Genomic DNA, 27720 nt, shown 5'->3' with positions numbered 1-27720 from the left:
TCAGTTTGAAATGTCTTTAGAGAAGCTCTAGGTGGGAACACATCCTGTTTACATCAACCATTGAGTGAGCAGCTGGATAGCAGGCAGGTGACAGCACTGAGCTGTGTAACAGTCACTGACACCAGATACCTCTGTCTAGCTGGGTTCTACCGGGCTCCACTCAGTTCACCTTCAGAAAATGGATTCTATGGACGTTTATCATGGGAACATCAGCCGGGAGACAGGGGAGAAGCTGCTGCTGGCTACGGGGATGGATGGCAGCTATTTACTGCGAGACAGTGAGAGCGTCCCAGGAGTGTATTGCCTGTGTGTGCTGTGAGTACGGAGAACCAAGGGAGTCTAGGGTAGCAACAGCCCTTATCCGGTGTATGTCTGTGTCTTGGGGAGCCAAGCTGCCACGTAGAATGCAGCTGCAAGTGGGTCTTATGGGTCTCCACTCCATTTGGTGCAGGATCAGCAGCATGGAGACCTTCTAGTGGGCAGCCAATTAGATGATCCTGTGGCTTTCCACAGAGATGTCGACCTCCAACTTCTGGGTTCACGGCATGTGTTCTGCCGCACATTACATTTGCCAGTTAGAATGGTCATCTTCTGGCAGAATGTGCAAATACTTCTGTGTCCAGAGCACTGTGGGGACTTAGCTTTTTAACATTGGCTTCAGGCATGGGAGCGTGTAAGGGGTTCTTGGCCCTTTGCAGAAATAGGGAAGGACAGGTTCCTGCCATGGTGCACTTACTCTTAAATGGGACACAAAACAGTGAGCAAAGACAAAGAGTGCGAGGCTGGGGTGGAGAGCAGGAAGGAGGATATAACAGCTTAAGCCATGCAGTTTGGATTGTAAATTGCATGTGCTTCTTGTTCATGCTGAATAATTCCTTTGGTTTTGCCTGTTGTCTGTCTTCCTTTTTAATACACTCAATAGCAGTATGACCCCAAGCCTCATTTCCCCTGAGGGCTGGTATGGAGGAATATTGATGCTTTTCATTCATATATTGAAAGTGAGCAGTTGCCATCATTTCAGGGCCTGATTCTGTCAGCCTTACTGCAGCTGAATAGTGCCCTGCACACTGGGTATATTGCTGCTGATTTGTGAATAAACTACTTTTAAAGCGCATGAAATACAAATAGATAATAAAGAAAACAGTGACAATTGATCAGTTAGGATAATAGAGCTGGGGCAAGGGGAGGAATTCCTACGAGGTGTCTGTCATCGGTCACCAATTTGGAGAGAAGGCACCGATGAGTTGCTTCTGAAATGGGTATGAGCTGACAAAGGGCTTAATACTGCTGGGGTATTTGAATGACAGAAGTGTGAGTTCTTTTAGCAAAAGAGGACAGAAAGGATGAAGAATCCTAAGCATTAGCGTTGTGCATGCACCATGAAGTGCTATGCCACTAAACGAGCAAAGCATGGCCAACGAGTCTGTACCGAGAGCTACTTTAAAGAACTGAAGGGGTAGCAACAAGATATGTTACTATCAGAAATTACTGAGACAAAGCAAATGATTATTAGCTAAAAGAAATAAGAGGAGGCTTTTGTCCATGTAGCAAGGATAAGCTAGTGAGGGTATTACTACGTCTAAGATAATATTTATATCACACTTTCCACCAAAGGGCTGAATGTGCTTGTCAGCATCACTTGATTTAGCCTTGACTTTTAAACTGTGAAGGATGTCAGTATTATTATCATTTTACAGATGGGCAAACTGAGGCTTCTAGCCACATAAGAGGTGCCCCAGGCCACATAAGAAGGCTGTAGCAGAACTGTAAATACGACCCGGTTCCCTTTTTATATCTCCTGTTGTGCCTTAATCACAAAGCACTGTCCTGTCTTGCCCTACTAAATGAGAAGGAAAAACAAAGATTAAAGAATGCCAAGTGGGATGATGCACCTGATATCTACTTTACCTCAGTCTTTAACAAGACAACAAAAAATTAGGGGATTAAGAAGTGTATTGAGTTAAAAACTAATGCAGATTTGGGGTAGATATGAAAAGCGGTGATAAGACTCTACTGAAAGGCGCCAGCTAATAAATAATAAAAGCCCAAGTGTTCTTAAAGAACTATCAGAGGAAATGGTGAAACAGCTACTTATCATGTGTAGGGTCATCCAGAACAGGTGAGGGGTAGCAGGTAATGGGAGAGTCATGTACAATATTATCCAATTTTATGAAAAATAAAGCGGGAATCGAGGAAATCAGTCTAGTTAGCCTACATTCAATACTTGAACATATAACAAGGACATGGAGCTGCGAATAATCAGTAGGAGTTTCTGGTGGTATTAAAGGCAGTTGGTTTATATGAATGATAGGAAGGTCAGGTTTTTAAAGAATAGATTAGGACAGTTAAATATGATGCTCATAGATTCTGAAGACAAATGGGAATGCAATAAACAATAAAGGAGCCTCCTAATTGTGCCTGCAAAATTTGCGAACCACAAATACATATTTGCATTTAGGGATACATTTGTATGAGCAAAGTGTGAGATAAAAAAACTACTTACTTGTAAACTATAAATACGTAAAGCTTTTATAATCCATAATATAAGTACTTAGGAAAACTTCTGATACTGTCTAGTGGATATATCTACCTGAGCAGCTAGAACAATATTGTCTAGATAACTATGATCTGACGTGGATGGAAATCTGGTGGCAGAGTCACAGAGATGAGCACTGGATTCAGAACTATTTAATACAGTATTTCAATAATGAATGTGGAGCAAGAAGTAGATTGTACAGCAATTAGTGTCGCAGAGGATAAACTAGGAAACAGTGCTCTGAGTGGATGATGCAAGGAAATTACAGAATGATCTAGCAATGTGATGGTAATTTAGATAAGTGTGTGCAATAGACCACTATAGCAGGCAAAAAACGTAAAATCGCGGAGCAGCTCTGCACAGACAGGGAGAGAAAGCAGACACGGAACCAGCGACTAACTCATTGTGGGATGAAGATGCTTGCTGTAGCAAAAAAAGATCGAAGCCTAGACTGGCAAATATACAGGGAGGACCAGAGTGTAGGACCGAGTGACAACAGTAGGACCAGAGTGAAAACAGTACATGCTATAAAGCCTTGGCAAAACCAAAAAGAGGTGTGTGTAGACTTTGAGGTTCAGCACTGCAACCCCCTCCCCAAACCATTAGTAAACTATAGAATGTATTTCTGTATTAAGTTTTGGGGCTGTGATCGTGTCTTCATACCTCCTTGTAAAGCACAGAGAACAGTGTTGGCACTATGCAGTTAATAACAATTAATAATAAGAAATAAGCAAATAATAATAATGGTTTTAACAAAAAAACTTTTAATCGGCACTCAGAAAGTCTGATGGTTACTCTAGGAATACCTAGAGAGCGTTTAGGTAGAATGTGTACCGCTTACTGGAGATTCGGTCACTATGAAATGATTTCTGAAATGGTGAAGCAAAGCCTGTAAGTGAACGAAGAGATGTTATCATACATATTGGAGCCAACCCCCCAAAAGTATATATTTTCTGTGAGAAATTTCAAATGAACTGAAAAGTTTTTGTAGTGATAATTTTTTTTGATGAAATGAAAACAACAAAATTGATTTGCAAAATGTTCAGTCTTTCCCTTTCTCTCTCTCCCCCCTTCCACTGATTACGGGTTTTTTTGTTGTTGAAAAAACAGAAAAGTTTGATCCAAGCAAAAATATTCCTCAAAAAGCCATTTGTCACTGAGGAATGTTTTGATGAAAATATTGTAGCCAACTCTAATAAACATGGCTGGCCGATCCTGCGCTCACCACTGCCTATGTAAAGCCAGTTTTGGGTGTGCAATGACAGTAGCATGAACCCAAAGGTTTAAGAATCTTTTCAAAAAGGTTTCAAATGTTCTTTATGCCATTTTTCCTCCCTAAACACTTTGGCTGACTTTGAATATAATAAAGGGAGCAACGGCTGTGGTCAGTTTCGATTGCCTCCTAATTAAAATAAAACCTGACCCTAAGCAGAGTAATGACTTTGGAAAGGGAGAAGAATCAGACTCCACACAATTCATGAAGGATTTTGCTATTGCCATTGAATTTACATGGAAGGTGCTCAGATACCGTGGTTATTGGTGGCAAGCTAAAACCCTTAGATAGCTGGAGCAGCTTTGATAATCAGGACCTTGTGATAAACATTTACCAAGGAAGGTTTTCTTTCCCACTGCTCTGTTCCCCAAAAGTACTATTGGTTTGTTTTGCCTCTTTCTTCCAGTTCCCCTTCAGTTCAAGCCCAGACTGAAGTGCCCTAAGTCACTGCATGCCGACGAGAGCCCACAAGCCTTCAAAGAGAGAATGGTTTTTGTGCGGCTGTGGCAAATCACAAAGACACAGTTTCTTTCATCGATATTTTAAGACCACAATGATGAAGGGAAATAGTTCATACAGCAATAAGTAGGTTTTGGTTTGCATTGGGGTCTCCCGTAACTCTTGTAAATACAGATTCTCCCTGCAATTTTCTGTAATATTTTAAAATGAAGTGCTCCCTCTGGGCCTGCCTATAGTGACTTCTTTAATAACGTTCTTAAACAAATAATGTTGATTATTGCAAGAGTGGGTGTACGGCTGCATGTTTCAAATATGCTAGCCCAGGAGCGCAAAGGTTTCAATTAATGATCTTTTGAAACATTTCTTGCTGTTCTTCAAAATTAGGATGTTTATGAATGATTTTTTTAAAGAAATGGTTCCATCGGGTAACCAGGTGGCTACTGCATACAATGCTACAAGATTTTATTATTGAGTCTTGATTTTTTTTATGAAGTTCTTTCTTTGCTAGCAGCATGTTCTGTTCACAGACATCTTGGATTCCTGTCTAGGTATCCTGTTTGACATTTTTTAACAGCCATAGAGTCTGTCTGCACACGTTGCTTCTAATGAAGTCAATGGGGGATGCAGGACACAAGAATGGGCTTATTTTTTAAACCGGGCCTGCAAAATTTGTGGCTATACCTGTGGGTGAAGATGCTCCCTTCACCATTCCAGATACGTGTATGCCTATGCGAAGGCAAGCAGCTGCATGTGTAAATTGGTAAAGCCAATGCTAATTATACTCCTATCGTGCTTATATTTGGGGGCTCAAAATTTGTAGGGGGCTGTCTCAACTGAATGTGAGCAGTTGTTTCAGCCCTCTAAATATCTATTAGAATGGCAGCTTAACCTAAATACATCACTTTTATACTGTACTTTCAAATGATTTTTTTGAAGTCAACCATTCATGTACTTTACTGCATTAAACCTGTAGGGAATAATTAGCAACTAGAGTATAAAACTGTTTGGAGCTCTTGAAGCGCTGATAATGGCGACAGGACAGACTTCTGTCTGATCAGCTTTAATTTTCTCTATTTGTTCCATCATCATAACCATAGTTTCTGAGTTTCTTGGAGTATTTAAGTGCAGTCACTGTGCCAAAACTTTCCACCTCACCATGCATAGCTGATGTGCTTACTGTATTGGATTCAGGATCATGAGTCAGCCTTAACGTTGCATTTCTTTTATTTGCCATTTAATATTCTTGATGGAAATTGCATAGTAATTGCATTTATTATAGCAATGCACATAATCATCATCATATTTTAAAACGTAACAGACCAAAAATATCTTGGCAACGAAGCTTCTTCTATTCGAGGTTAGCACTGTAAATAGCATTCACCATTTTCTTGTATAAGAAAATTCTTCACAGTACATTGGTAAATTCTACTGAAGTGAATATTTCAACCTTCCCAACTCATTGGAATGAAGATCATCATTGTCAAGAATAATTTTTTGATGGATTTTATATAATTAAAATATTTTTGTGACCATTCCAGTAAGACACAGGCATTCTGAGCCCTGGATAATTATGAGAACTGGTAGAAAATTTTCCAACAGCACTTCTGTTAGAACAGGGTTTCTCAAACAGGAGTCACCGCTTGTGTAGGAAAAGCCCCCGGCGGGCCGGGCCGGTGTGTTTACCTGCCCCGTCCGCAGGTCTGGCCAATCGCGGCTCCCACTGGTCGCGGGTCGCTGCTCCGGGCCAATGGGAGCTGCTGGAAGCGGTGGCCAGTAAGTCCCTCAGCCTGTGCCACTTCCAGCAGCTCCCATTGGCCCGGAGCAGCGATCCGCGGCCAGTGGGAGCCGCGATCGGCCGGACCTGTGGACGGGGCAGGTAAACACACCGGCCTGGCCCGCCGGGGGCTTTCCCTACACAAGCGGCGACCCCTGTTTGAGAAACCCTGTGTTAGAAAATGTTGTTTCGCTGAAGTTGAACTTTTTCTTGGGAATCTGTTGATCTTAGTGAAATTTCATTAAAAAAATTGAAATGAAACAGTTTGATATTGTCCAAACATTCCATTCTCTCATTTCTGGTATGGAATGTTTAATTTTTTAATTGCAAAACACATTTCCATTGAGAAATTTATTTTATTTTAATATTTAAAATAAAAAACAACAATTTCATTGAAACAAAATATTTTAATTAAACCAAAATGAATTTTTTTTTCAAAAATTTCATTTTGCTGAAAAATTAGACACTTTTTCTCATTAGTAGCAAAAACAAGTGTCAGAATTGCAGAAATTCATGGGAAATGGAAATTCCGGTTCCTGCTCAACTCTAACAATCACCATGCAATACAAGTCAGGAGAACAGAGCATAGCTGAGAAAGTGAAGTTAAGATCCAGACTAGGTCTAGTCTAGACTGTGAAGGTTCGCGATTGAGGTGGAATCACTGGTAGGGTGTGGGATTAGTTAGCAAGAATTTTCCATTTTCTTCAACGAGAAAACAAAAGTGAAGAGTACTTGAGAAAATGTGGTTAATCTCTCCTCTGTAACAGGCTGCATCTGAACAGAACATTAAAAATGCAGCTGCATCAAGCAGAACAACAGACACCTAAAAATGTAAAGATGCTGCTATAATTGTAGTGACACTAACACAAATGCGTCCATCACAATTCTCAGATGTCTGGCACACACTAAAATAAAGCCACTGAATCATCCATAGTTGCAAGCTTTCTGCCTTCTTGGGATAAAATCTCAACAGAAATGCTGTTTTATGAGATTTTGGCTGCTCAAGAGCCAGAATCAGAAAGTTGGGTCCCTTTTAGTTTTTCGATCTGACTCTGAACCAAATCCATAGATTTGGATCTGACTCTATTTCCCAAATTTGAAGAAGTTCACATTCAAGGTTTTGGTTTGGGCCAATCTCTACTTTCTAGTTAGTGGTGGAGCAGAGGCTGGGCCAGATAGGTTTAGGATGCATGCTCTAGCGTCAGAAAAAAGTATGACAAGCCAGTGGTCACAGGGATGCTGCCTTCAGTTAAAGAGTGTTCAGATGGTGTGAGGGGCTCACGATCCCACAGAGAAACTTGTAAAGTCAGAGGATCTCCAATTTTTTTTGCCAAGATGTGACATGCTCAGACCTAAGCTGGTTACTGACCAGAAAAGGAGAACATACAGTTAAGTTATGATCTAGGGCTGTCAACTGATGAAAAAAATTAATTGCGATTAATCTTTCATTAAAAAAATTAATCGCCATTAATTGCACGATTAAAAACATTAATCGTGATTAATCGCACTGTTAAACAATAATAGAATACCATTTATTTAAATATTTTTGGATGTTTTCTACATTTTCAAATATACTGATTTCAATTACAATTCTAATCGCACAAAACTGAACACCCTTGCCCAAGGCCCCGCTCCTGCCCCACCCCGTCTCTTGCCCCCACGTGCTCCCCACCCCACCCTCTATCAGTCGCTCTTCCTCACCCTCACTCACTTTCACCGGGATGGGGCACGGGCTTGGGGGTGCAGGAGGGGGGGTGAGGGCTCTGGGGTGGGGTTGGGGGATGAGGGGTTTGGGGTGCGAGAGAGGGCTTTGGTCTGGGGCAGAGGGTTGGGTATGTGAGGGGAGTATGGACTCTGGGCTGGGGGGTGTCGGCTCCAGGTGGGGCCAGAATTGAGGGGTTCAAGGTGTGGAAGAGGCATCTGGGCTGGGGCAGGGGTGTGTGTGCAGGGGTGAGGACTCTGGCTGGGGGTGCAGGCTCTGGGGTGGGGCCGGGGATGAGTGGTTTGGGGTGCAGGAGGAAGGTCTGGGCTGGGGCCGAGGGGTTCAGAGTGCAGGAGGGGGTGTAGGCTCCAGCTTGGGGTGGGCTCTGGGGTGCAGCCAGGGATGAGGGGTTTGGGATGCAGAGGGGGCTCTGGGCTGGGGCAGGCTTTTGGGGGGGCAGCGCAGGATGTAGGGTCCCAGCGGCATTTACCACAGCTCCCAGGAAATGGCTGCCAGGTCCCTGCAAGAGGCTCTGTGCGCTGCATCCGCACCCACAGGTACTGTCCCCACAGCTCCCATTGGTCGCGGTTCCCGGCCAATGGAAACTGTGGAGCTGGCGCTGGGGGTGGGGGCAGTGCACGGAGCCTCCTAGGCCACCCATGTGCCTCGGGACCGCAAGGACCTGGCGGCCACTTCCTGGAGCTGCGCGGACCTAGGGCATTCAGGGAGCCTGCCTTAGCTCTGGGCCCCCGCTGTGCCAGTGTCTGGACTTTTAATGGCCCAGTCGGTGGTGCCAACTGGAGCCACCAGGGTCCCTTTTCGACTGGGCATTCTGGTAAAAAACCGGTCGTCTGGCAATGCTATATGTTACGCTGAGCTGAAGGTACAGAATCAGGTTAGAGGTTATGTGCAAGGTGGTGTAAATTACATGCCAGTAAGACTGGGTTAGCGAGTCTAAACTGGCGTAACGCACAAATCAAGGGGCCAGAAGAGAGAATGGTCAACCAGTAAAAGCCACTTCCAGGAAGGAGGCTAAAAGTATAAGCTAATGTAGGCCTTCCCCTTAATTTAACTCACACCTCCTTCTGGCCTCCCCATGAGTAAATTACTCCCCGTTAACCCACTTACAGACATATGACTTAGTACATCCTAAACAATGCTAAGGATGCAAAGTCAAGAACTCATAAGATTTTCCCTACAACCTTGTGCATATGCATGATGACAGTGTCTTTAATTACATGCTCACATATTTTTCCACAGTCCTCCTGCCTAATTCATTGCACAGGGTGGGCAGTGCTCATTGAATCAGCAGCTATTCAATATTTTATTTTCTCTTCACGGTTCAGGGTTGGCCCCAGGCCTTATTTATTACACGCTATTCAAACTTTGCTCTGAAGACAGACTTACTAATTTGAACATGGGCTTTTCAATGCCCCTCAGCATTATATTATCTGAGTCCATCACATGTATTAATTCATCCTCAGCACACACAAGTGAAATGAGGGGATGGTATTAGCCCTATTTTGCAAATGGGGATTTGAGGCACAAAAATATTAAGGCCAAAAGGATCCACTAGCTTTTGATGCCCAATACCTCAGCTCAGATTTTTCAGGGCATGTAGCATTATATTGGACTTCATATGTTTATAGCACAGCTTCCATTGACTTCATTTGCAGCTGAGTGCGCTCAGTGCATCTGTCCCCTCCATCTCCAAACCGAAGCAGCATCGCAACCACGTGGGCCAGGTTGTAACGCCTGGAGTGAGGAGCTGGGCCCACAGGAGCCACTGCTCAATGGCTGCAGATTTTGTTAAAATTCACAATTATTGTGAATGCCCTGACCTCTGTGCCCAAACCATAGCCTTAATCATAATACGCAAAGAGGGGCCGAATTAAAATCGCACAAAAGGCCTTAATTCTGGCATTGCCTAACTTCTGAGTGCCTGAATTTGCAACTTCAATGTTTGTTTAACATAGGAGTTTTGTGTGTGTGTGAAATTTTCTAGTTTTTTTTTAAAAAGCAAACGGAAAAAAAAATCCATCATGTGGCACCATATGACACTCACATGGGTCATCAGCAGAAGGGAATCCTTAGATCCACCACACAGACTTCTGGCACCTGAGCTAATGGAGTAGCTGGTAGCTGTAGCAGGTTGTCATTGTCTATATGGCCCAGCACTATAGCCACACTCTTTGCCAGTGGGCTTCACGGATATTTGCCAAGAGCAGAGAAATCTTGGGTTCCAGTCTATGTTCTGGAGGCGCAGGCGGCCCAAGCCCAGCAAGCCCAAGGCCAAAGTTAGGGGCGGCAGGGGGGGCGGGGGACTGGGCTGGGTGGGCCTGCCTGTCTGTCATCGGGACGCGGGGAGGAGACTGGGACCTGCGACGGAGCATGGCTGCTGCGAGCAGCGAGCCGGCGGAGCAGCGCAGCCCGGCCCCCCGCAGCTCGTGCGCTGTTCGCTCCGCTCCGGTCGGCCGCAGTCATGCCTGTGGGCGGCAGGGTCCTCCGTCCCGGTGCCGTGGACGGCCGGGAGGAGCAGCCCCGGGGGGGGGGAAGGGGGGGGGCGGGCGGGACCGAGGCGGCGGCGCACACACACGCTGCTGGGGGCAGCCTCTTTTCTAGAGCCGCCCCTGTCTGGAGGGAGTATGGCCTAGAGGTCACAGCTCCTTCTGCCTAGTTCCCCACAAGCCTGGCCCCTTCTGTTCCTATCCCAGTCATGTCTAGGGTGACCAGACAGCAAATGTGAAAAATTGGGATGGGGGTGGGGGGGTGATAGGAGCCTATATAAGAAAAAGAACCAAAAATCAGGATTTTCCCTATAAAATTGGGACATCTGGTCACCCTAGACATGTCTCTTTCCCCTGTCACCTCATCCCAGTCTCTCCCTACCCCTGTTTCCTCTGACCTCAGCTCCCAGTTTCCTTGCCTAGCCAATCCATCTCCCCCCCACACCTACATCTGCTCCTACGACCGGTTTTCCCCCAACCCCTGTGTACTTCCAAGTCCAGGCTACCCCCACTATCTCCCAGTCTTAGTCTCCTCTCCCACAGGCTCCTTGTCTGTCTACTCCTCCACCATCTTCCCCATCTGGCTCTTATTCCCTCCTCATTGCAATCAGACAGCATCCTCTTCCCTGCTGCCTGGGTCCTAGCAGGGGCAGCACTGAGGTTACAGGAGAGACAGTTCAGTATCACACAGACCACAGCAGCTGAGAGCAGCAAATGCAGTAAAAAGCCTGCTCAGCCCTGTATCCCCCAGATGGGCGTGCTCAATGTATATGGAATTGTGAGAATTTAGCAGCCAAACTAACATGTCTCTATTGAACACATGTGAATTGCAATTTTTCAGAGGCTTCTAACTTGGCCAAGTTTAGGTGGTTTCTCCTGGGGAAGGCACATTCTTGAAACCGAGCCAACCTTCCTGTCAAATTCAATGTATGGAGGCACTCGAGTCACTTAACAAAACGGTTATAAGAATTTTTTTTAACCTGGCCCAAAGAATGTATTTTTCCCTGATAGCATTCTCAGAAATAGCTGAACCTTTTTTTGGCAAAACGTTCCCAAAAAAATTTAGCTTGAGGCAGATACTCAACATGGAAAATCAGTTTGAATGGTTAAAATTTGGGGCAGTCATAAGCGACTGAAAACAGGGATTTACTGTGGGAAGGGCGGGCAAGCTTAGCTATATGCAGCACTACCAGCTTGGCCTGAATCATAGGTTATGGCTTAAATTCCAAGGTGATGTGTTAATGTCTAAATAGCGTGCCAGTTCCTAGGAACTGATACTGCAAACTCTAATACTTCTGGAAAGAGCTATAGCTAAGGAGACAGCATTGAACGTTATTTACTGCTGACTTTGCGCTTTTCAGTTCAGTTTTGGGCCTAAAACTGAATAAACATTAGTTGAATAAAATTTCCCAACCAAGGTACAAAACATTTGGCAATTATTTCAAAACATACCGTGCTGTTAAAATGTCACGGTTAAATTATAAATTGCAGCAAATTGCTAATATCCTCCAGCTATTTCAACAGTGCAGAAGATTGTAATTATTCACCTGTTAAAGTAAATGTGTCTGTAACATGTTTGAACACAGCTGAAAAAGGGGTGGGGGAGGGCGGCTATGTAAGCAGATGCTGTCTCAGCGTATCATCTGTCTGAAAGGCATTTGCAGCTCTTTGGGCGGAATACTCTATAAAGGAAAAAACCCATCATCTAAAGCAAAGTATAGTTCCGGTAGTAGAAACCTTACTATGCTTTTCCCTTGACAGAGTTTTCCTAGTTATGGTACCAAAGTAGAAACTGTTCAAAGTGACCTTTTGTTCGATAGGTTTAAAATCTGTCTAATGTGAGATGGGATGGTAACTAGCTATCTCCTCTTCTACAAGCATGGTACTTTTAGCCAGAGTTATTTTCTAAGCCATCTCCTGAGCAATTAGGAGTTATAACGTCTTTTGTCTCTGAGCAAGAAGCTGGGCAAGTGACTTTGTGGAGGCCTTGGTTCACCATGGTGCTGCTCCAGGCTTCATTCCGGGAAGTTTCACCAGCGTAAAACTGGGGGATTGCAGGGGTGAGTCAGGCCCACTGAGTGCAGCAGTCAATGCTCCGTTCATCACTTTGTTGAGAGTGTTGCAATGTGGATCCAGATTTCACATCACCTGAACTTCAGGGCTGTTCAGACCTGGGCTTTTCATTTGGGCCATTTTAGAGATAACAGGGGGCAGGCTGAGGGCATGGCTAGGAGGGTTCACATGGTCTCCCATGCCAACCCTGCAGAAAATGCTTTTTGTACCGGGGAGCCATCTGCTGGCTGAGGCATCCCTGACAGCTCAGTTCTGTTGGTGCTGTCCCGTCAGGGAGCTGGGGCAGCAGAGGTCCCCAGAGCATAGAAACCCCGCATGGAGTGTCCTTTTCCTGATTCTTCAATGGGATGCGGGGTCAAACACCACCCCAAAGGGAAAAATTGGGAGGACGCTTCATGAGAGAACCCCAGGTGTTAGCTCTCTCCCTTACCCTCGTCCTCCCTCCAGCGGTTTTTCTATATCAGGGATTTGCCCTATCCCTGAGCAAACAGTGCAGGTTTTGAGCTGATGGCATGTAGTTCATTTGCCTACAAGGATGCACTGTGTAAGAGACAGCTATGCCTGAGCCTGTCCTGTCAAACTAAGAGTCGTTCCAGTCTGAGCTGATTTAGAGAGAGAAAATTGAGCTGACAGCTAATGGTGCTACTGGGGAAGCACCTCATTCAGTGTGCTAAAAGACTGCCTATGTGTATGTTATAGCTGGTTTTACTAGCATAGGGTATCTAGCTGCGTGGGAGGGAAAAGGAGAGAGTGGATGGGAGCTGCGCTACACACCCACAACTTTAAAAACAAGCAGCCTGTCTGCCTGACCCTAACCATTAATGTGAGACAAGTTAAATCATGAACCTTTGTTTAAAACATCTGGGGGCTCTGCCATGCAATGGTGAGGGGGAACTCAGCTCATCAAAATCAGGTTGTGGGCAAACTGAAGGTAGAATGTGCTTTAAAGTGGTAATGAAGTTTCTGCTGCTTAACAGAAAGTGTTACGATAAGATCATATTCGTTAAGAAAACAGGTATCAAAAGTGCAGTAATTCATTTAGCCGAGACAAAGACCTTGAATAAGAGTTGTTTTCTGGGACGATCTAGAGAAAGGTGCTGTTCAACATTTAATTCAGCATAGAAACAATGGGCCAGATCCTCATCTTCAATGCCATTGACGTCAGTGTAGCTTCACCAGTCTGCACTAGCAATGGATCTGATTTGCCACTGCATTGCACCTTGTGTATGCATTCCCAGCGGTGCAACGTGACAGTCCAAGGGGTATTAATGCGGACAAATCAAAACAGTAGCACTTTGCACCCACTTTGTGAATTAAAAACATTGTGACAGCTATTAATGACTTCCTATTTTGGTAAATTACTTCCGATTGCTACAAACATTTCTGAGGTTATCAAAATGGCTTTTTGATATCACTCAGAAATAAGTGATTGAGTTGCAGTGACATGTGACACGGTGCATAAGCAAATGTGTTCAAATATCTGTGTCATTTATGACTTCTATTATTTTGTAATAACTACTGTGATATTGTGTATAATTGGAAAGAGATGTACTATGTACCTGCTCTCTGAAAAATGGCTAATGCTGAAATATTTAATAATGCATAATGTCTTGGTGGAAATGCCCGATTAGTGTAAACTTATTTCATTTTCTGAATGCATTGGGCCTGATTCTCCATTGCCCTGCATCTTGTGTAGTCATGTCCACCTTTGCAAGATGGGTGTAAAACTCCACTGATCTGGTCTGTTACTACTTACTTTAACTTTGCACAGCAAGTAGTTTACACATGTAGCATGTCACTAACATCTGTCACTCTGCTTTTACGGCACATCTTTGAACCTTGGTGTATATGTAAAGTACTAAGCACCTTCTAGCACGATTGACTCCAGACATCAGCTGATGTCTATTTTCAGAGGTCCCTGAATGGAAACTGTGTTTAAAATAGATGGAAGATTTCATGATCTCATAAAGTGATCAGTGTTTCCAGGAGACTATGACCTTGGAGCAGTCCAGGACTGAAGTGCAAAGGCAGAGCTTTGAGGGTTAGGAATGCATTAGCTAGACAAACTCTAATTTGCTTCGATATTGTGGTTTTAGATTTCTAAATAAAATACATCCATTGCATAGCATCTGGGAACATTTGCAATTTAAAAAAAAAACATCACGCCGCAGCACCGTCATCTACTAATGATACCTGTTGTGTTCTTATTCCACAGGAAGTGTGTCCGATATATAAATAAGCATGTAAAAGGTCACTGATGGAAAGTTAAAACATTTACGCAGGTTTCATTGCCTAATAGGGAGCAACTGTAGAGTTCACAGACAGAGATGGATCAAATAATGTCGTCCCCCCCCCCCGCCCAAGGCCTAATGCAGTACAATTCTGGGGATTCAAATCTAGCTTGCTGATCTGGGTCCAAATTTTGCATTTCTAAATATAGGCTACATCGACTAATTTATTGCTAAGGAAAGGAGCTTATCACATGAACTAATTCCAGCATTACAGAGCAACTGCATACTAAACCTGACACTAGACCTGACTAATAAATACATGTTGATTCTTTCACAGATATAAGGGTTATGTTTATACCTACAGAGTGTCCAAGACAGATACAGGTTCCTGGAGTGCCGAGGTATGTATTGCTCCTTCTCTTCTAAAAGTTCCCACAGTTGAGTGTAGGTATTGATTTCAAGAAATATATCCAGGTTATTCACCTTTCTGCAATATCTGATTCTCATGTAATTTAATGTCTCAAGTGAGTCCATCGCTGGTGCCAGGTCTGACAATTTTGAATGCACAGATTCATCCTGTTACAGTTCAGCTGTTACAGAATGCACCAGTGCACTATTTAAGTGGCAGAAATATTGTGTTCATATTTTGACAAGTACAGTCAATATTAACTTCTCCTCTGCCAAACATGCCATTAATACCAGAATATTCAAAGCAATTCCCTAGGATTTACAATGTTTTTAACTTAATTTCTTGACAGATTGTATTTATCCATAGCGCAAGGCACATACATGATAGCTGAGATTTGATATGACATTTATCTTCACTTGTGTTGTGAGGAAACTCAGGCCTGGTGTAGCAGTAGTTGTAATAATAAGAGTGATTTAAGTTCATGGCATAATTTAGGTTCACGTGAATACTAATCCTTATTTATTTTCGGAAGTTCTTGTTCTTTGGATGTAGTCAGCATATTGATTCATAATTAGCTTTCAGTTTGCACATTAATGAACACTGATTTACAAACATTAAAATATAATTTAACAGGCTTAATTCTGCTGGCAAAATTATAGACTCATAGACTTTAAGGTCAGAAGGGACCATTATGATCCTCTAGTCTGACCTCCTGCACAATGCAGGAGGTCAGAATCTCACCCACCCACTCCTGTAACAACCCCCTAACCTATGTCTGAGTTACTGAAGTCCTCAAATTGTGATTTGAAGACCTCAAGCTGCAGAGAATCATCCAGCAAGTATCCGTTAGAGCAGAATATGTTGTACTGCACTGGAAATACCTGGACCAGACTCTGATGTCAGTTAGGATCAAACCCTGGAGCAGAATGTGCTTCACACCCATTCCTGCTTTAAAAAAACAAAACAAAAATTACTTTATCATCACTGCAAAGAGCTAAAAAGAGCCCCACGTTCCATCTGTCTTTAAAGACAGGGACTTGACTGCATTCTTGCATTGGCTTCTGTGGGCATTTTGCCTGTGGTGGGGCGTAGGGGAAGGGTGTGAAATGCAGTGTGTGAACAAACAGCTATTTGTTCCAAAACAGGGAGACTTGCTAAGCCCCAAATCTGAGGCTGTAAGAGAAAATTCAATAAGCCAGATTTTCGCCTGACTTACCTCATGTACAAATCCACTGGCCTCGGTGCGGGGGGCAGCAGAATGGGATCGAGGCCGAGCAGAATTTACCTCATTCTCTTCCTTTTCCTGAAAGGAAACTGGTATTTTCATGAGCTGTTGGAGCTCATGGGTGAAAGAGCTGAGGGACATGGTGGCGCAGTGCACACTGCAGTAGGATGGACAGCACCAATACATTTTTGGCAGGGTCAGGCTGGAGCACAGGCAAAGCAAAGCCTTCATTTGAGGCCAGGGTTAAGCAATTCACTGGCTAGCTTCATCTCCCCCTGTGGTAGTAGAGCACCAGACAGCACGCTCCTCCAGCAGCAGCAGTGAGGAAGAAAGCTCAGGGTGTTGGATCCTCCCCTCTGGCAACTGGAGATTCTTCGGGGCCCCTCAGATCATTAGGTAAATGGGTGCTGAGTAGACATGGCAGGCTAAACTCTGCCCTCAGTCACACCTCATCAAATTTGTCTCTCTCACAGCATTTGCCCCTCCCCTCCCATCAGCTGCCTCCCTTCTCTTCTCGCTTGGTGAGGTTGGTTTATTTTTGAAAGAACGATGCGCAAAGCCTCACACGAGACAATTTAAAAAAAAAGGACGCTGAAATCCGGCCCCCCCACAAAGTCAGTAGCAAACCCCCCATTATGTTCAGTGGAGCAAGGATTTCGCCCTGGTGTATAGGAACAGGCTTAATCTTGCTAGTGCTGAGCACCTTTCTGTGCTGCCCTGTCCTTCCACCCCCACCTCCATGGGAGTATAAGTGGCAAGTACCACGACTGCTTTCCCCCAAGAGGCTGGGTGAGGAGAGTGTTCAGGCCCAGCCAGGGTTGCAGAAGGGATGTGCTGAATCATTTAAAAGTTGCTTTAGATGTCTAGTAAAGACCCTTGAAGATAGAGAGATACATTGTGATGGGCATCTGCAAAGATTAATTGACAAGGATAGACAAAGTGATTTCAATAAAAGTAGGTAACAGTTTACAGAGCCCCGTGGTACAAAGAAATGAGAGATGTGACTAGTTAACAGGTGCAAAAGGGAGCCAAACACTCCATAAAACTTTTATAAGCAGGCTGGATCCTTGTTAATATTTACAGTAACAGGAACATCATCATGGGCGCTAGGTCTGCCTCTAGAGCACCTTACAAGTGAGCTGGAACCATAGCATAGGCCTTCTCGCTCAATGACTTAATGAACATGGTGATGCTTTTAAGAGCCTGGGAAACTAGATTAATGAGCTGGAGACTAAAAGCGAATCACTAGCAGGACTCAGAGGTAGCAAAGAGGCCTGATGTGAGCTATCAGTGTCATGAAACTTCTCCCAGTTGCACTGGAGAATTGTCTGTGTAAGTGTTATTGCTGCTGAAGACACGAAAGAGGAGCTTGTTTTTCCTGACCCCAGGTGGAGCTTGCATTACAGCAGGAGGTCAATTTTCTTCATGGCCTTTTGCTTTGTAAAGTGAGCAAATCTGACAAGGAAGTCATTGACAGAGGATAAATATGGAATTCCCCGCACAGTATCTTTTTAGAGTCATTGTCCTGACTGTAGCAATACTTCAATGGCAGTTGTGTTCTTATCTTGCGTGTAGAACAGACCCCCCCCTCAAACTCTTGCCCTTTCTCTACCACCACGTTGCCAATTCCAGGAACCATCAGAAGAGAGCCTGATGGTGCTGCTGTCCCTTCGCTTTCACAGCGTGAAACCAGGATCACAATGACCTTGCTAGACTGAGGGCTACGCTTGCTGTCCTTGTCTAGTGTCATCGTTTCTAGCCATTTCCTTTCATTCTTCCTGTACAATAGAACTCCTCACAGCTGTTTCAGGAATCACTATAATACTCCCAGGGTTTTTTAAAAAGCAACATTTGTTAGTCTGGTCCTGCAGTTTTTCATTCAGCACAATTTTAATTGACATCAGTGGTTGATTTGCCCAATAAGCACTGCAGGATCTCATCTGTATTGACTGCCAAGGCTTTATTCTTCAGGACGGTTATCACCAGATAGCTCTGTCTAACTGCAGCGGCCATTTTAGTGAACGTGTTGGGTCAACGCCCTCATTGTTATACCCACTGAAGTGACTGGAGGTACGTTAGGGATGCAGCTGGTCTGCACGGCTGCCCTGTGAAAGTATGGCAGTAGTAGAGCCAGTTGGGGTGTGGTGCAGTGAAGCAGCGTAGCTCGTACCAAAACACACATTTCAAATGGCTGGCTATGCTCCTGGGAAAGGGAGCAGAGAGAGGACAGCTCCAACAAATCTAAGGTGGCGCTGGGAATGGACTTCTCTTCTTGCTGAGGTTTTTACATTTGTGAAAATAATGCTGTTCTGTAACACCTCCCGGGTAGAGGTGTTCCCCCGTAGCTTGTTGTTTGGGTAATTTGTTGGTCTCTCTCTTTACAGACTGCACCTGGGGTCCACAGAAGATTGTTCCGGAAAGTACACAACTTAATTACAGCATTCCAGAAGCCAGAACAAGGCATTATAACGCCTCTGCAGCATCCTGTAGTGACTGCTGCAAAAGCCAAGCACCCACAAGGTACTGCGAGGCGCACTTGGGAGCAGAATGGCATGGGCCTGTGGAGTTTGCCATCACATGTGCTAAGGGGCAAGATTCATTCTCTGGCCGTCTCCAACCCATGAGGCATGCATGATATAAAGGGCTGTGGAACTAGTTCAGTGCCACTAAGCAGCAAGGGACAGGTAGCTGCAACCCATGCACACTGCAGCGCTACATCCATGATAGCAGAAAAGGGTATGGTGAGGATCTATTGACCTGCTTCTCTTAAAAGATTGACAGGAGCTGAAGCAACAGCTGCACAATGGCTGTGCTGGTATGCTCCGGCTTGGAGGGGAGCTTCTGTTCCCTCCATCCTGACCACCCCAGGCCTTTGGGCAGAGAGACTGCAGGCTTGTTTGCCTCTATTAACCCATGGCAGTCACTACAACGGCATGTGTACACCTCCTAAAGTCTGAAAAATTGGTATCTTCCTAGCACCCAGTCTAGCTTGTGGGGTTTGGATGGATGCCTTGTGGTGCTTGCTAGGGAATTTATATCAAACTGCAGCATTGTATGTGAATATATTTCTTAAACAGCATGCCGGTTGCATCAATGATAGACAAGATGTAGTTAACCCCTATGACTCACAGTAAATACAAAGACTATGAGTTTTTGCCTTCTTGCAGAATTCATATATTTATGTTTGTTGTTTTTTTTTTTGTAGGAAAAAAGGAAGATCATGACTTTTATTTGCATCCTTCATGAAGACACGTCCCAGAGTTTGAAGTAATTTAAATAGGCTTTTATAGGTCATTTTTACACAAAATGCTGTAGATTATAGACATTACAACTCTATGAGTTTTCCTGTAATATTTTCAGAAATGTATGTTTAATGCAACTTCTAGTCTGCCCTTTAGATTGGCGTGAATCTGTTATTTTTTTTATAAAGATATGGGAGAAAAAATAACCAGCAATTGGATGACTTAATACTTTCATTTTCTGTTGGTGCTTGGGAGCTTTCTGTTTGAATATTAGTTAGTCTTTTTACATGAAGTTAGTGTTTGATTTCTGATTGAAATTCAGCCCAGCATAAGTCCTATGTATCACTTAAGACCTACTTATGGCCGCAGAATAGTGGCTTTTATAGTGGAGATGCCTTGTGCAGGCTCTTTGATCAAGGATGAATTTCACCCCAGAAGCAAACTTCAAAGGTGCAGGCCTGTGTATTTCCAGGAATTTTTACATTGGTATCATATGCATCAGCCACTTCTTGCTGGGTGTGCTGGCATTCTTGTCCAATCGGGGAAAATAACCTGTATTATCTGCCCAATCTGAACAGACCAGCAATGTAGCATATTCAATCTGTGAGCCAGCCAAAGTTTAAAACAATGCGTTGAATGTTTTTGAGCAACAAATGAATTTGAGGACATTGTTTACGGCTAGTCTGTGAGCTGGAGAAAGGTGGCTAACTGTGTCAAAAAATTATCCTTTCCATAGGATTTGCCTGCTCTTCCATTTATTTCTGGGTGCCTAGGACGGTGGCATCTAGATGCCAAATGATCCTCCATTATTGTGACTCCAAATCTGAGCAACTAACCTTACTGCAGCCTCTGATGTCACACAGTAATTTTCAAGACAATCCAAGTGTGCATGTGGCTTTTAGAACAATTAGAACAAATGTCTGTTAAACAGTAACCTCAACGTTGACTATAGGGATGGCACTTGCCCATCTATAATGAACAAAGAATGGGAAACCATTTTGAATAGATTTAAACTTTTATCCTACTGGGCATTTCAGAAAACAATAATCATTTTTGTTTTGCAGTATTGCCAATGCCAAGTCATGAAAAACCATGACTCGGTGTCCTTTCCCCCAAAAACATTACGAGACTGACTTAAAAATCATCAGTGTTTTTTAAAATAATACTATATTTGGGTCTCTTTTTGCCGTCTCGTGTTTGAGCCTTTAGGGGTCACAATTTTTAATCCACAACTTTGAGAGCTAGAAACTTACTTTTTCTTAAATGAAAGCTGGGGTAATGCACATTGTGAGACTTTTGATACAAATCCCAACAGTTGGCAGCACTGGCTAACTAGGGAGCTTTCACTAGCTGCTGCATGATTAGCGTTTTCAACTACTCCTTTGGACAAAAACAATGGTGTGAGAAAACATCTGGCTGCAAGTGAAGGTGGGCGGGCCTCCCAGTCCAACTGGTGCACTTTGCCACGGCACTTCGAGCCGTGGCAAACTTCTGATGTGTTAGCTGAGCCTAAGTATAGCACTGAAGGGAGTTTTAGCTGCTTACTGCTGTCACGGTTTAGGCCGTGGGGAGGACTGAAGTGACTGGGGGAGGGAAGTCCCTGCGCCTCCCTTCCCCCACCATAATTTGTCCCCTTCTCACTGTCGGTCCCTTTAGTTTACCTGCATGTAAATAGATGGTTGCAGTCACGCGATGCAGGGATTCTCGGCCACCAGCGCTGCCCTCTGCTGGTGGGCACGAGCTGATGCACTGGTCCTGCCTGGTGATGTACTCTCATATGCATGAACATCCTGAATGCCCTAAAATGACTGAGTAATCAAGCTTCACTTGAGCATGCTGTGTGGACACTGGGGAAGATGCTGCAGTTATGCCTCTTTGCCACCATTGCCTTTATCTATGGACTGGGGGCAATTGGCTGCAGTCTCGCTCTGTTTCCAGTGCACTGGTGCCTAATCAGCAGCTCCAACAATCATGGATGCAGAGGCCTCTCTGCCAGTCCTGCCCTACCCGCTGTCTGATCCATATGCAGCCACTGTTTTGTCTGCAAAGAGGGGCTTTGCTAATGTCATGGAGCAGGGCTGAAGTGGTGGGTGGGCCTTGCACTGGAATGAATGCCACTCTGTGAGAGAGCTGGCCTAAACCACGCTTGTATGGGCATGGCTGATAATTAGACCAAGGAGCCTCAGTTGCCTGCTTGTTGAAAGCTTCATTTATGCACATGGCTAAATGCCTTTATTTTCACTCAAGACAAAATAGAGTCTAGGAAGTGGACATAGACATCAGATAAGCAGCATCAGCAGAGCCATGACTGGCGTAAAGAAACTTCATTCAATCACATTAGCATTTGATAAGTTGTTCCTTAACTGCCAAATTTATTGTAATGCACAAAATTTTCCTTATAAAGGTGACTAAACGTACCACCTAAACCTCCCAAACCTAGAGAAGGTGTCACAAATCCATTAACAATTACGCATTTATTTTGGCTCTAAATTATTTCCAATGCTCATTTAAGTTGAAACACCTACCAAATTCCTACTTTTAATGTAATGTTTTATACACTGCTTGTGTGTGTTGTTCTGTAGCTACTCATTATATCAATGCTTGGTTGAAAAGTTTTTCTGACTTAATTGTTTTATACGGTGGCAGATCTGGACTGATTTACTTTTCAATAAAATATTTAAAGTTGCTCGGTCGTTGTTACATAATTCATCAAAGGCATCAGCCCCAGAGCAGATGAGGTGCCCATTAAACAAGACCATCAATAGATGAAATTGTATTTTTGTTATTTCTGTTGATTGACCCTTTCAGGCCATGTCTGTGCCTTAAAGATTTTACTGCTTGCTGCTCAACTCCAGGCCATAGCATGTGGTCTTTTGGCATTCAGCGCGCTTTCGCATTAGCTTCTTCTTTCCTTTTCTGCTACAAAGCCACCTGCAGTGCTCAACATGTACCGGCTTGTGCCAATAGAGAAGCCATAGTGAAATGTCAAATTCTTGCCTCAGCACCATGCCTACTGAGCTGCTGCCCTGTTACAATGTGATGTGATTTTTTACTCACATTCCCTCAATAGTATTTTCAGGTGTTCGCTCATGGGTCAGGACAGTCAAATGCAGGGGCAGGTTATTTGAAAACATAATAGTAGCAACACTCCCTGGCAGCTGGAAGCTTGGTGCTAAATTAGGGCACTACATTGGCCAAGGGCCACAACCAGCTACTGATGGCCGTGCAAAACAGCTGATGCCATCGATGGTAGCATGAGGCGCTGAGCAACCCCTGTGTCATAAGCGCGTCTGTGCTGTGCAGTGGACTGAAAACGGGGAGGCCTATGGATGATGCTAGAATTGTCTAGTTTGTTTGAAAGCTTCATAAACGAGGCGAGAAGCAGCACTTTTTGGTCAGGCTGGAGATGCTAGTTCAAGTGCTGATGTGCATAGGTGCTGACTTCCCCTCTTTGTTGTGGGTGCTCAACCCCCGGCCCCCCGCTCCCATGCCACCCCTTCCATGAGGCCCCTTCCCTGCCCCCATTCCAACTTCATCCCCAACTCCCCTCCCGTCCCCACCTCCTCCTCGCCCTCCGAGCGTGCCACATTCCCGCTCCTCTCCCCACCCGGCCCGCTAATGCCGCCAAACAGCAGTTTGGTGGTGGCAGGACGTGCTGGGAGGTAAGTGGTGGAGCAGGGCCGTGGTGTGCTCAGGGGGAAGAAGAGAAGGAGGTTGGGGGGGGGGAGCTTGGCTGCTAGTGGGTGCAGAGCACCCAGGAATTTCTTCCCGGGGGTGCTCCAGACCTGGCACACCCATGGAGTCAGCACCTATGTTGATGTGAACTATTAAGAGATTAATAGCTGTTGCTGTTGTCACTGCCTGTCCCAGTAGCATTTGATGGGAATAGGGACTGAGGCTTCAGGTTATATATGGAACAACAGGGCCATATTTTACATGCTGGCAATTAATTTGAGAAATAACTGTATTTACTGTAGCAGCTCTTGCTTTCTGCATTGTGTGACCTGTCTCACCCCAGAGCCTTGTACCTGTCCCTCTCCACTACTTTCTGTGGTTTCTAGCAGTACAGTCACCAGCTCATCCCATCGCTTTGATGGCTCACTGACTGTTCCTTCTTCAGGCCCAGCTCGCTAAACATCGTATTTTGTTGCCTCGCTCCTCCACTATTAATCATGCCAACTGTCTGGTTGCCCTCCACACACTCCTGCCTTAGTCAGATTACGCCCCCTCCTTGCAGGCAAGTTCAGTGGCGACATGCCTAGCAGCACCTACTTCATGCCGTGTGGTGCATCTAGCCAGCTACGGCTACGGTCACTAAAGGATTTAGGTTCCTAACTGCAGGCATGTAAAGCCAAGAACCAGGCTCCTGTCACCGAGCTGACCCCTCCCCCCCACAACCTGCAGGTGCCGCTGTCAGTGATTGTGTGTGGGGGGGGAGGGACGACGTCTCGCTATCTCCGCTGGTTGAACTGATCCCTCTGTGACTAAACAGAGAGGCCAGAGAGGGGCCATGTTCATCATGCTCTAACCGAGCGATTCTCGCATTCACACAGGCACACGCCCACCCCCGCAACCCCAATGGCAAAGTAACATCACCACCAAGTGGGCTTGAGGGCGCACCCCCCTCAGGGTAGCCTAGCGTTCAGAGGCCAGGGCACATCCCGCCGTGATGGATGATTCCTTCCCCCCGCCCCCCAGTAGCCCTGGGTGCCCAGGTGAGGCCCCCCCCAACCACAATTATGAGGGAGTCTCTCCCACCTCCCCAATCAAGGGCTCTTGGTAAAAGAGATTGCCCCCCCCCCCCAAACTCCAAGAGGGGAGTTGCTGCTGAGCATGCCAAGTGGGCTGGGGCTTAGCACAACCACTCAGCGTGGCATCTTCCATTAGGCCAGCTGTGAAACCCATTCTGAGGAGGCTGTCGTTCCCTGTAGAGAGAGGGGAGGCAGAGAGGATATGTAACTGTTAATAGTGGGGGGGCACAATTTAAAAGGTGGGGGGACAGCAGAGATGATGTGGAGTGGTCAGCTGCCCCTCTCCCCCAATCAGCCCTTTGCATGCTCCCCTGGCTGTTCCCACCCCCCTTTTCCCCTTTGCCTTCCTCCCCCACAGCCCTGCTGCTCCACCGTAAACCCTCAGCTTCCCACTCCCAGCCCCCGGCAGGAGCACTCAACATGCCTGCAACCTGGCCAGCATGCTCCTTCCCCGCACTGCCTCTGCCTGCACTGGTGCCCTGGGGAAGCCCAAGACCCTCCTGCACGTGGCACTGCCTAGGAGGGGCTGAGCCAGGTAGGTGCCAGCCGCCTGGAACCCTGTGCAGCTCCGGCATGGGGAGCAGCTCTGCCCCCTCAGCTAGCTCTGGAATGGGGCAAGGGAAAGTGCTTTCCAGCCCTTTTCTACCCCAAACATGCAGACTCTGCAGCAGTCCCCACCCCCAGGCATGGGCTTAGCGCCCTCTTCACCCCTCTGCTGCCCCATGGGGCCGCTCCCTCCCTTAGGCTTTGGGCCCGAGGCAGCAGCTCCCCCTGCTGGGGGTGTCCGCCCCTGCTGAGCCACCCCTGGCTGGACTTCATGGCTGCTGAAGCCGGTGCAGAGCCCAGCATGCACGACGGACTCAGTGAAGGTGGCGATGGATCTGCTGGTTCACATGATGCCAGCAAACGCTCTGATCTGCCTGCTCCAATGGCCCTGCCTGGCCCCCGTGTGCTGGCCACTTCGACAGTCCCTCAATTACGATCCCTGGGACTCAGCTGCTCCTGCTGAGCTCTTGGGACTTTGACAGCTCCACCGTACAAACCCCCCTCAACCCCTAGTGCTGGTGGATGCCTGGCTGGCAACAGAGGGCAGAAATCAGGGGGAGGGGCGCAAGGCCCCCTACATTTGTCACCTCCGAGCCTAGGCACTGAACTCAGGCTTTGTGGCTCCCATTGCTTTTCTAGGTGTCCTAAAGTTAGGTGTGGGAAGCAGCACCCTGTCTGCCGCTGTTTCTTTGTGAAACTATTCCTCAGCGTGAGGCTGCACTGCACATGCCCAGAGGAAGACACTTTCTAATCACTCCATTGCTTCAGGAATCTGTCTTTACCCACCTATCTCTGTGATGACACATCCGGTCCCTTCCCCCTCACTTGTTACCACATCAAGCGTGGTTTCCCCCCCCACCCCCCGCCCCAGTCATGCTCCTGTGGTGTGTGCAGCTGCTCTTCTCACGTGAATGAACCAAGAGAAGTGCAGGAAATAAGAGCCACTGTATTTTGATCTGTGAATACCCAAACTTGGCCAGTTCTTGACTTCTTGGAAGTGCCCTTAACAAGCAGTTTGCTCTCTCACTGATGAAGTGTAAGAACTGGTGCATGCGTATGTTGTGGTTTCACAACCAGATTTTAATTGTCAGTGCACGTCTGAGAGTCAGAAATAAAATTACATTTCAATACCAAAATTTAGCACTTACTTTCATCCACAAATATTTTTGAAGCCCCCCACCCTTGTTATTAAATAGTTTTTTACTGAAAAAAAATTACTGCAATAATTAGAATGGCTTGAGAGTACTTGGTGTGAGCAAAGAAAATGTCACACCGACTATTAGTTTGCAATTTTATTTTTTAAAAATGAAATATTCAAAGTACTTATTTCCTTTCTTTCAAATATCGACACATAATATATTAACTTTTAATATTTACAACGTGTTGTTATGATGCTGTTGTAGAAAATGCATGCGTCTGGTCTGAAAACCAGAGCAAAATGCAACAGACCATTAACTGCAGCCATAGAACATACAGTATCCAGTCACTATTCAGCCACAGGAGTTAGAGCAGGAATAAAAAATTGGAATCTAGTGTTTCCTAGCAACAAGGCTCAGGCCATTGTAACACAATTTCTGTAAGATTAGAACCTCTAACTGTTAGGTAGAAACTGAAGCTCTTGGCATACACTGTAAACATCTTTACTTTTAATGAGAAAGCTAAAGAGAAATATGGTTTTGACATATACTGTGTGCTATGTTTCTCTTTCTCTTTTATTGACACTTTTGCCAGAAGAATATAAAGATTTCAATGTTTTACCATGGTTCATACAAGTAAAATATCATCAAGGACACAATCTGACATATTAACATTTATTAAGAGGCTAAAGTCCACCACTAAGTCTAAGGAAATATTGTAACTGGCAAACACATTTTCTTGGACAAATAATGTAAGATGACAAATGCCAAGACAAATCCACAGTAAGTTGAACTTGAGTAACTATCAGTTTCTGTTGAGAAGTAATTCCTCTTACACTCAGTAAGCTTTTGACCTGATAATGCTTTATATAAAGGACAGGCTTAAATAACAGTCAGCATTTTATTTGTCTCTGTTTAATGGGGAAAAAACCATTGTGGCAGTCTGACCTGAATGCTGAAATGTTAGACTGATCAATTATGCTGATGTGAATTCCGCAGAGCAGACAAGCACGTTGAAGCTGTAGATTTTTTTCCCTTATATACTCCAACCTTTCTATAGGCGCCTCTGTTTATAACACTCTAATCTTAGGCTACTGTACATTGGCTTCCAATAACATTAATCTCCATTAGGGTTATCCTTGTAAAAGTACCTCTTTATAACACTTACATTGTTTGCCATCCCCTAGCCAGGGCGGTGTTATAAAGAGGGCTTGGTGAACGGGAATAAGTGAAGATCTTGAAAAAATAAAATGTCTGAAAGTGCATGAAAACATGATTTAAAAAAAATACAGCTTCTAACTCGCATACAACTGAGACGATATTAAAGATCTCAAACTAAACAGCTAGAATGTGTACACCGAGTTGCACATTGTCCAGTCTGTATATATTTGGCTATGTTCTACCTATATATCTATATACCTTTGAAATGTTCTAGTTTTCTAAATAAACATGAAAACAAAGGAAACATTATTTTTACACACTGTTGTTTTGCTGTCATAAAAATATAACATGTATCTTCTCGTGGTAAGTATTTTGCTACAAGATAGTGCGCATTAGTGTGTGTTTGTTTTTTTCACTTTTAGAAGCAGGTTCCCAACGCAGAATGCAATCATCAATTTATTTGATCTGAATGACCATAAAACTGTCCCATGTGATTGTTTTTGTTTTGTGTTTTTGTCATTTGGGTCTCTAGGCTATAGTGCAAAATTAAAAAACTCTAAGAAAATTGGTTTCAGTTCATAGAAATGACACACACACAGGGGATATTTATACATACAGAGAACATGAAAAAAGCTCATGCTAAATTTGTTCTTCTTTGTTGCAACAGTACTACTCCTTTTTTTAAGAAAATTGGC

General features: G+C 44.8%; 1 protein-coding gene across 2 annotated transcripts; it reads left to right on the top strand.

The window, feature by feature from the left end:
* Window positions 1-20: 20 nt before the first annotated feature.
* On the top strand, window positions 21-22079 carry SH2D1A (SH2 domain containing 1A). 2 transcript variants are annotated; one of them, XM_039489849.1, is made up of 4 exons: window positions 21-315; window positions 14893-14956; window positions 18574-18709; window positions 19395-22079. In XM_039489849.1, the coding sequence occupies exons 1-4, from the start codon at window positions 179-181 to the stop codon at window positions 19433-19435; spliced, it is 378 nt and encodes a 125-aa protein (XP_039345783.1). In that variant the 5' UTR covers window positions 21-178; the 3' UTR covers window positions 19436-22079. The 2 variants fall into 2 exon arrangements, with proteins under 2 accessions (XP_039345783.1, XP_039345782.1); XM_039489848.1 differs by lacking the exon at window positions 19395-22079 and having other exon boundaries at window positions 18574-19148.
* Window positions 22080-27720: the final 5641 nt, after the last annotated feature.

The sequence above is a fragment of the Mauremys reevesii genome, linkage group 9, assembly GCF_016161935.1.
Source record: "Mauremys reevesii isolate NIE-2019 linkage group 9, ASM1616193v1, whole genome shotgun sequence".
Classification (NCBI taxonomy): Eukaryota; Metazoa; Chordata; order Testudines; family Geoemydidae; genus Mauremys; species Mauremys reevesii.
The sequence above is the reverse complement of the archived record's forward strand: the minus strand, read 5'-3'. Positions and strand labels throughout refer to the sequence as shown.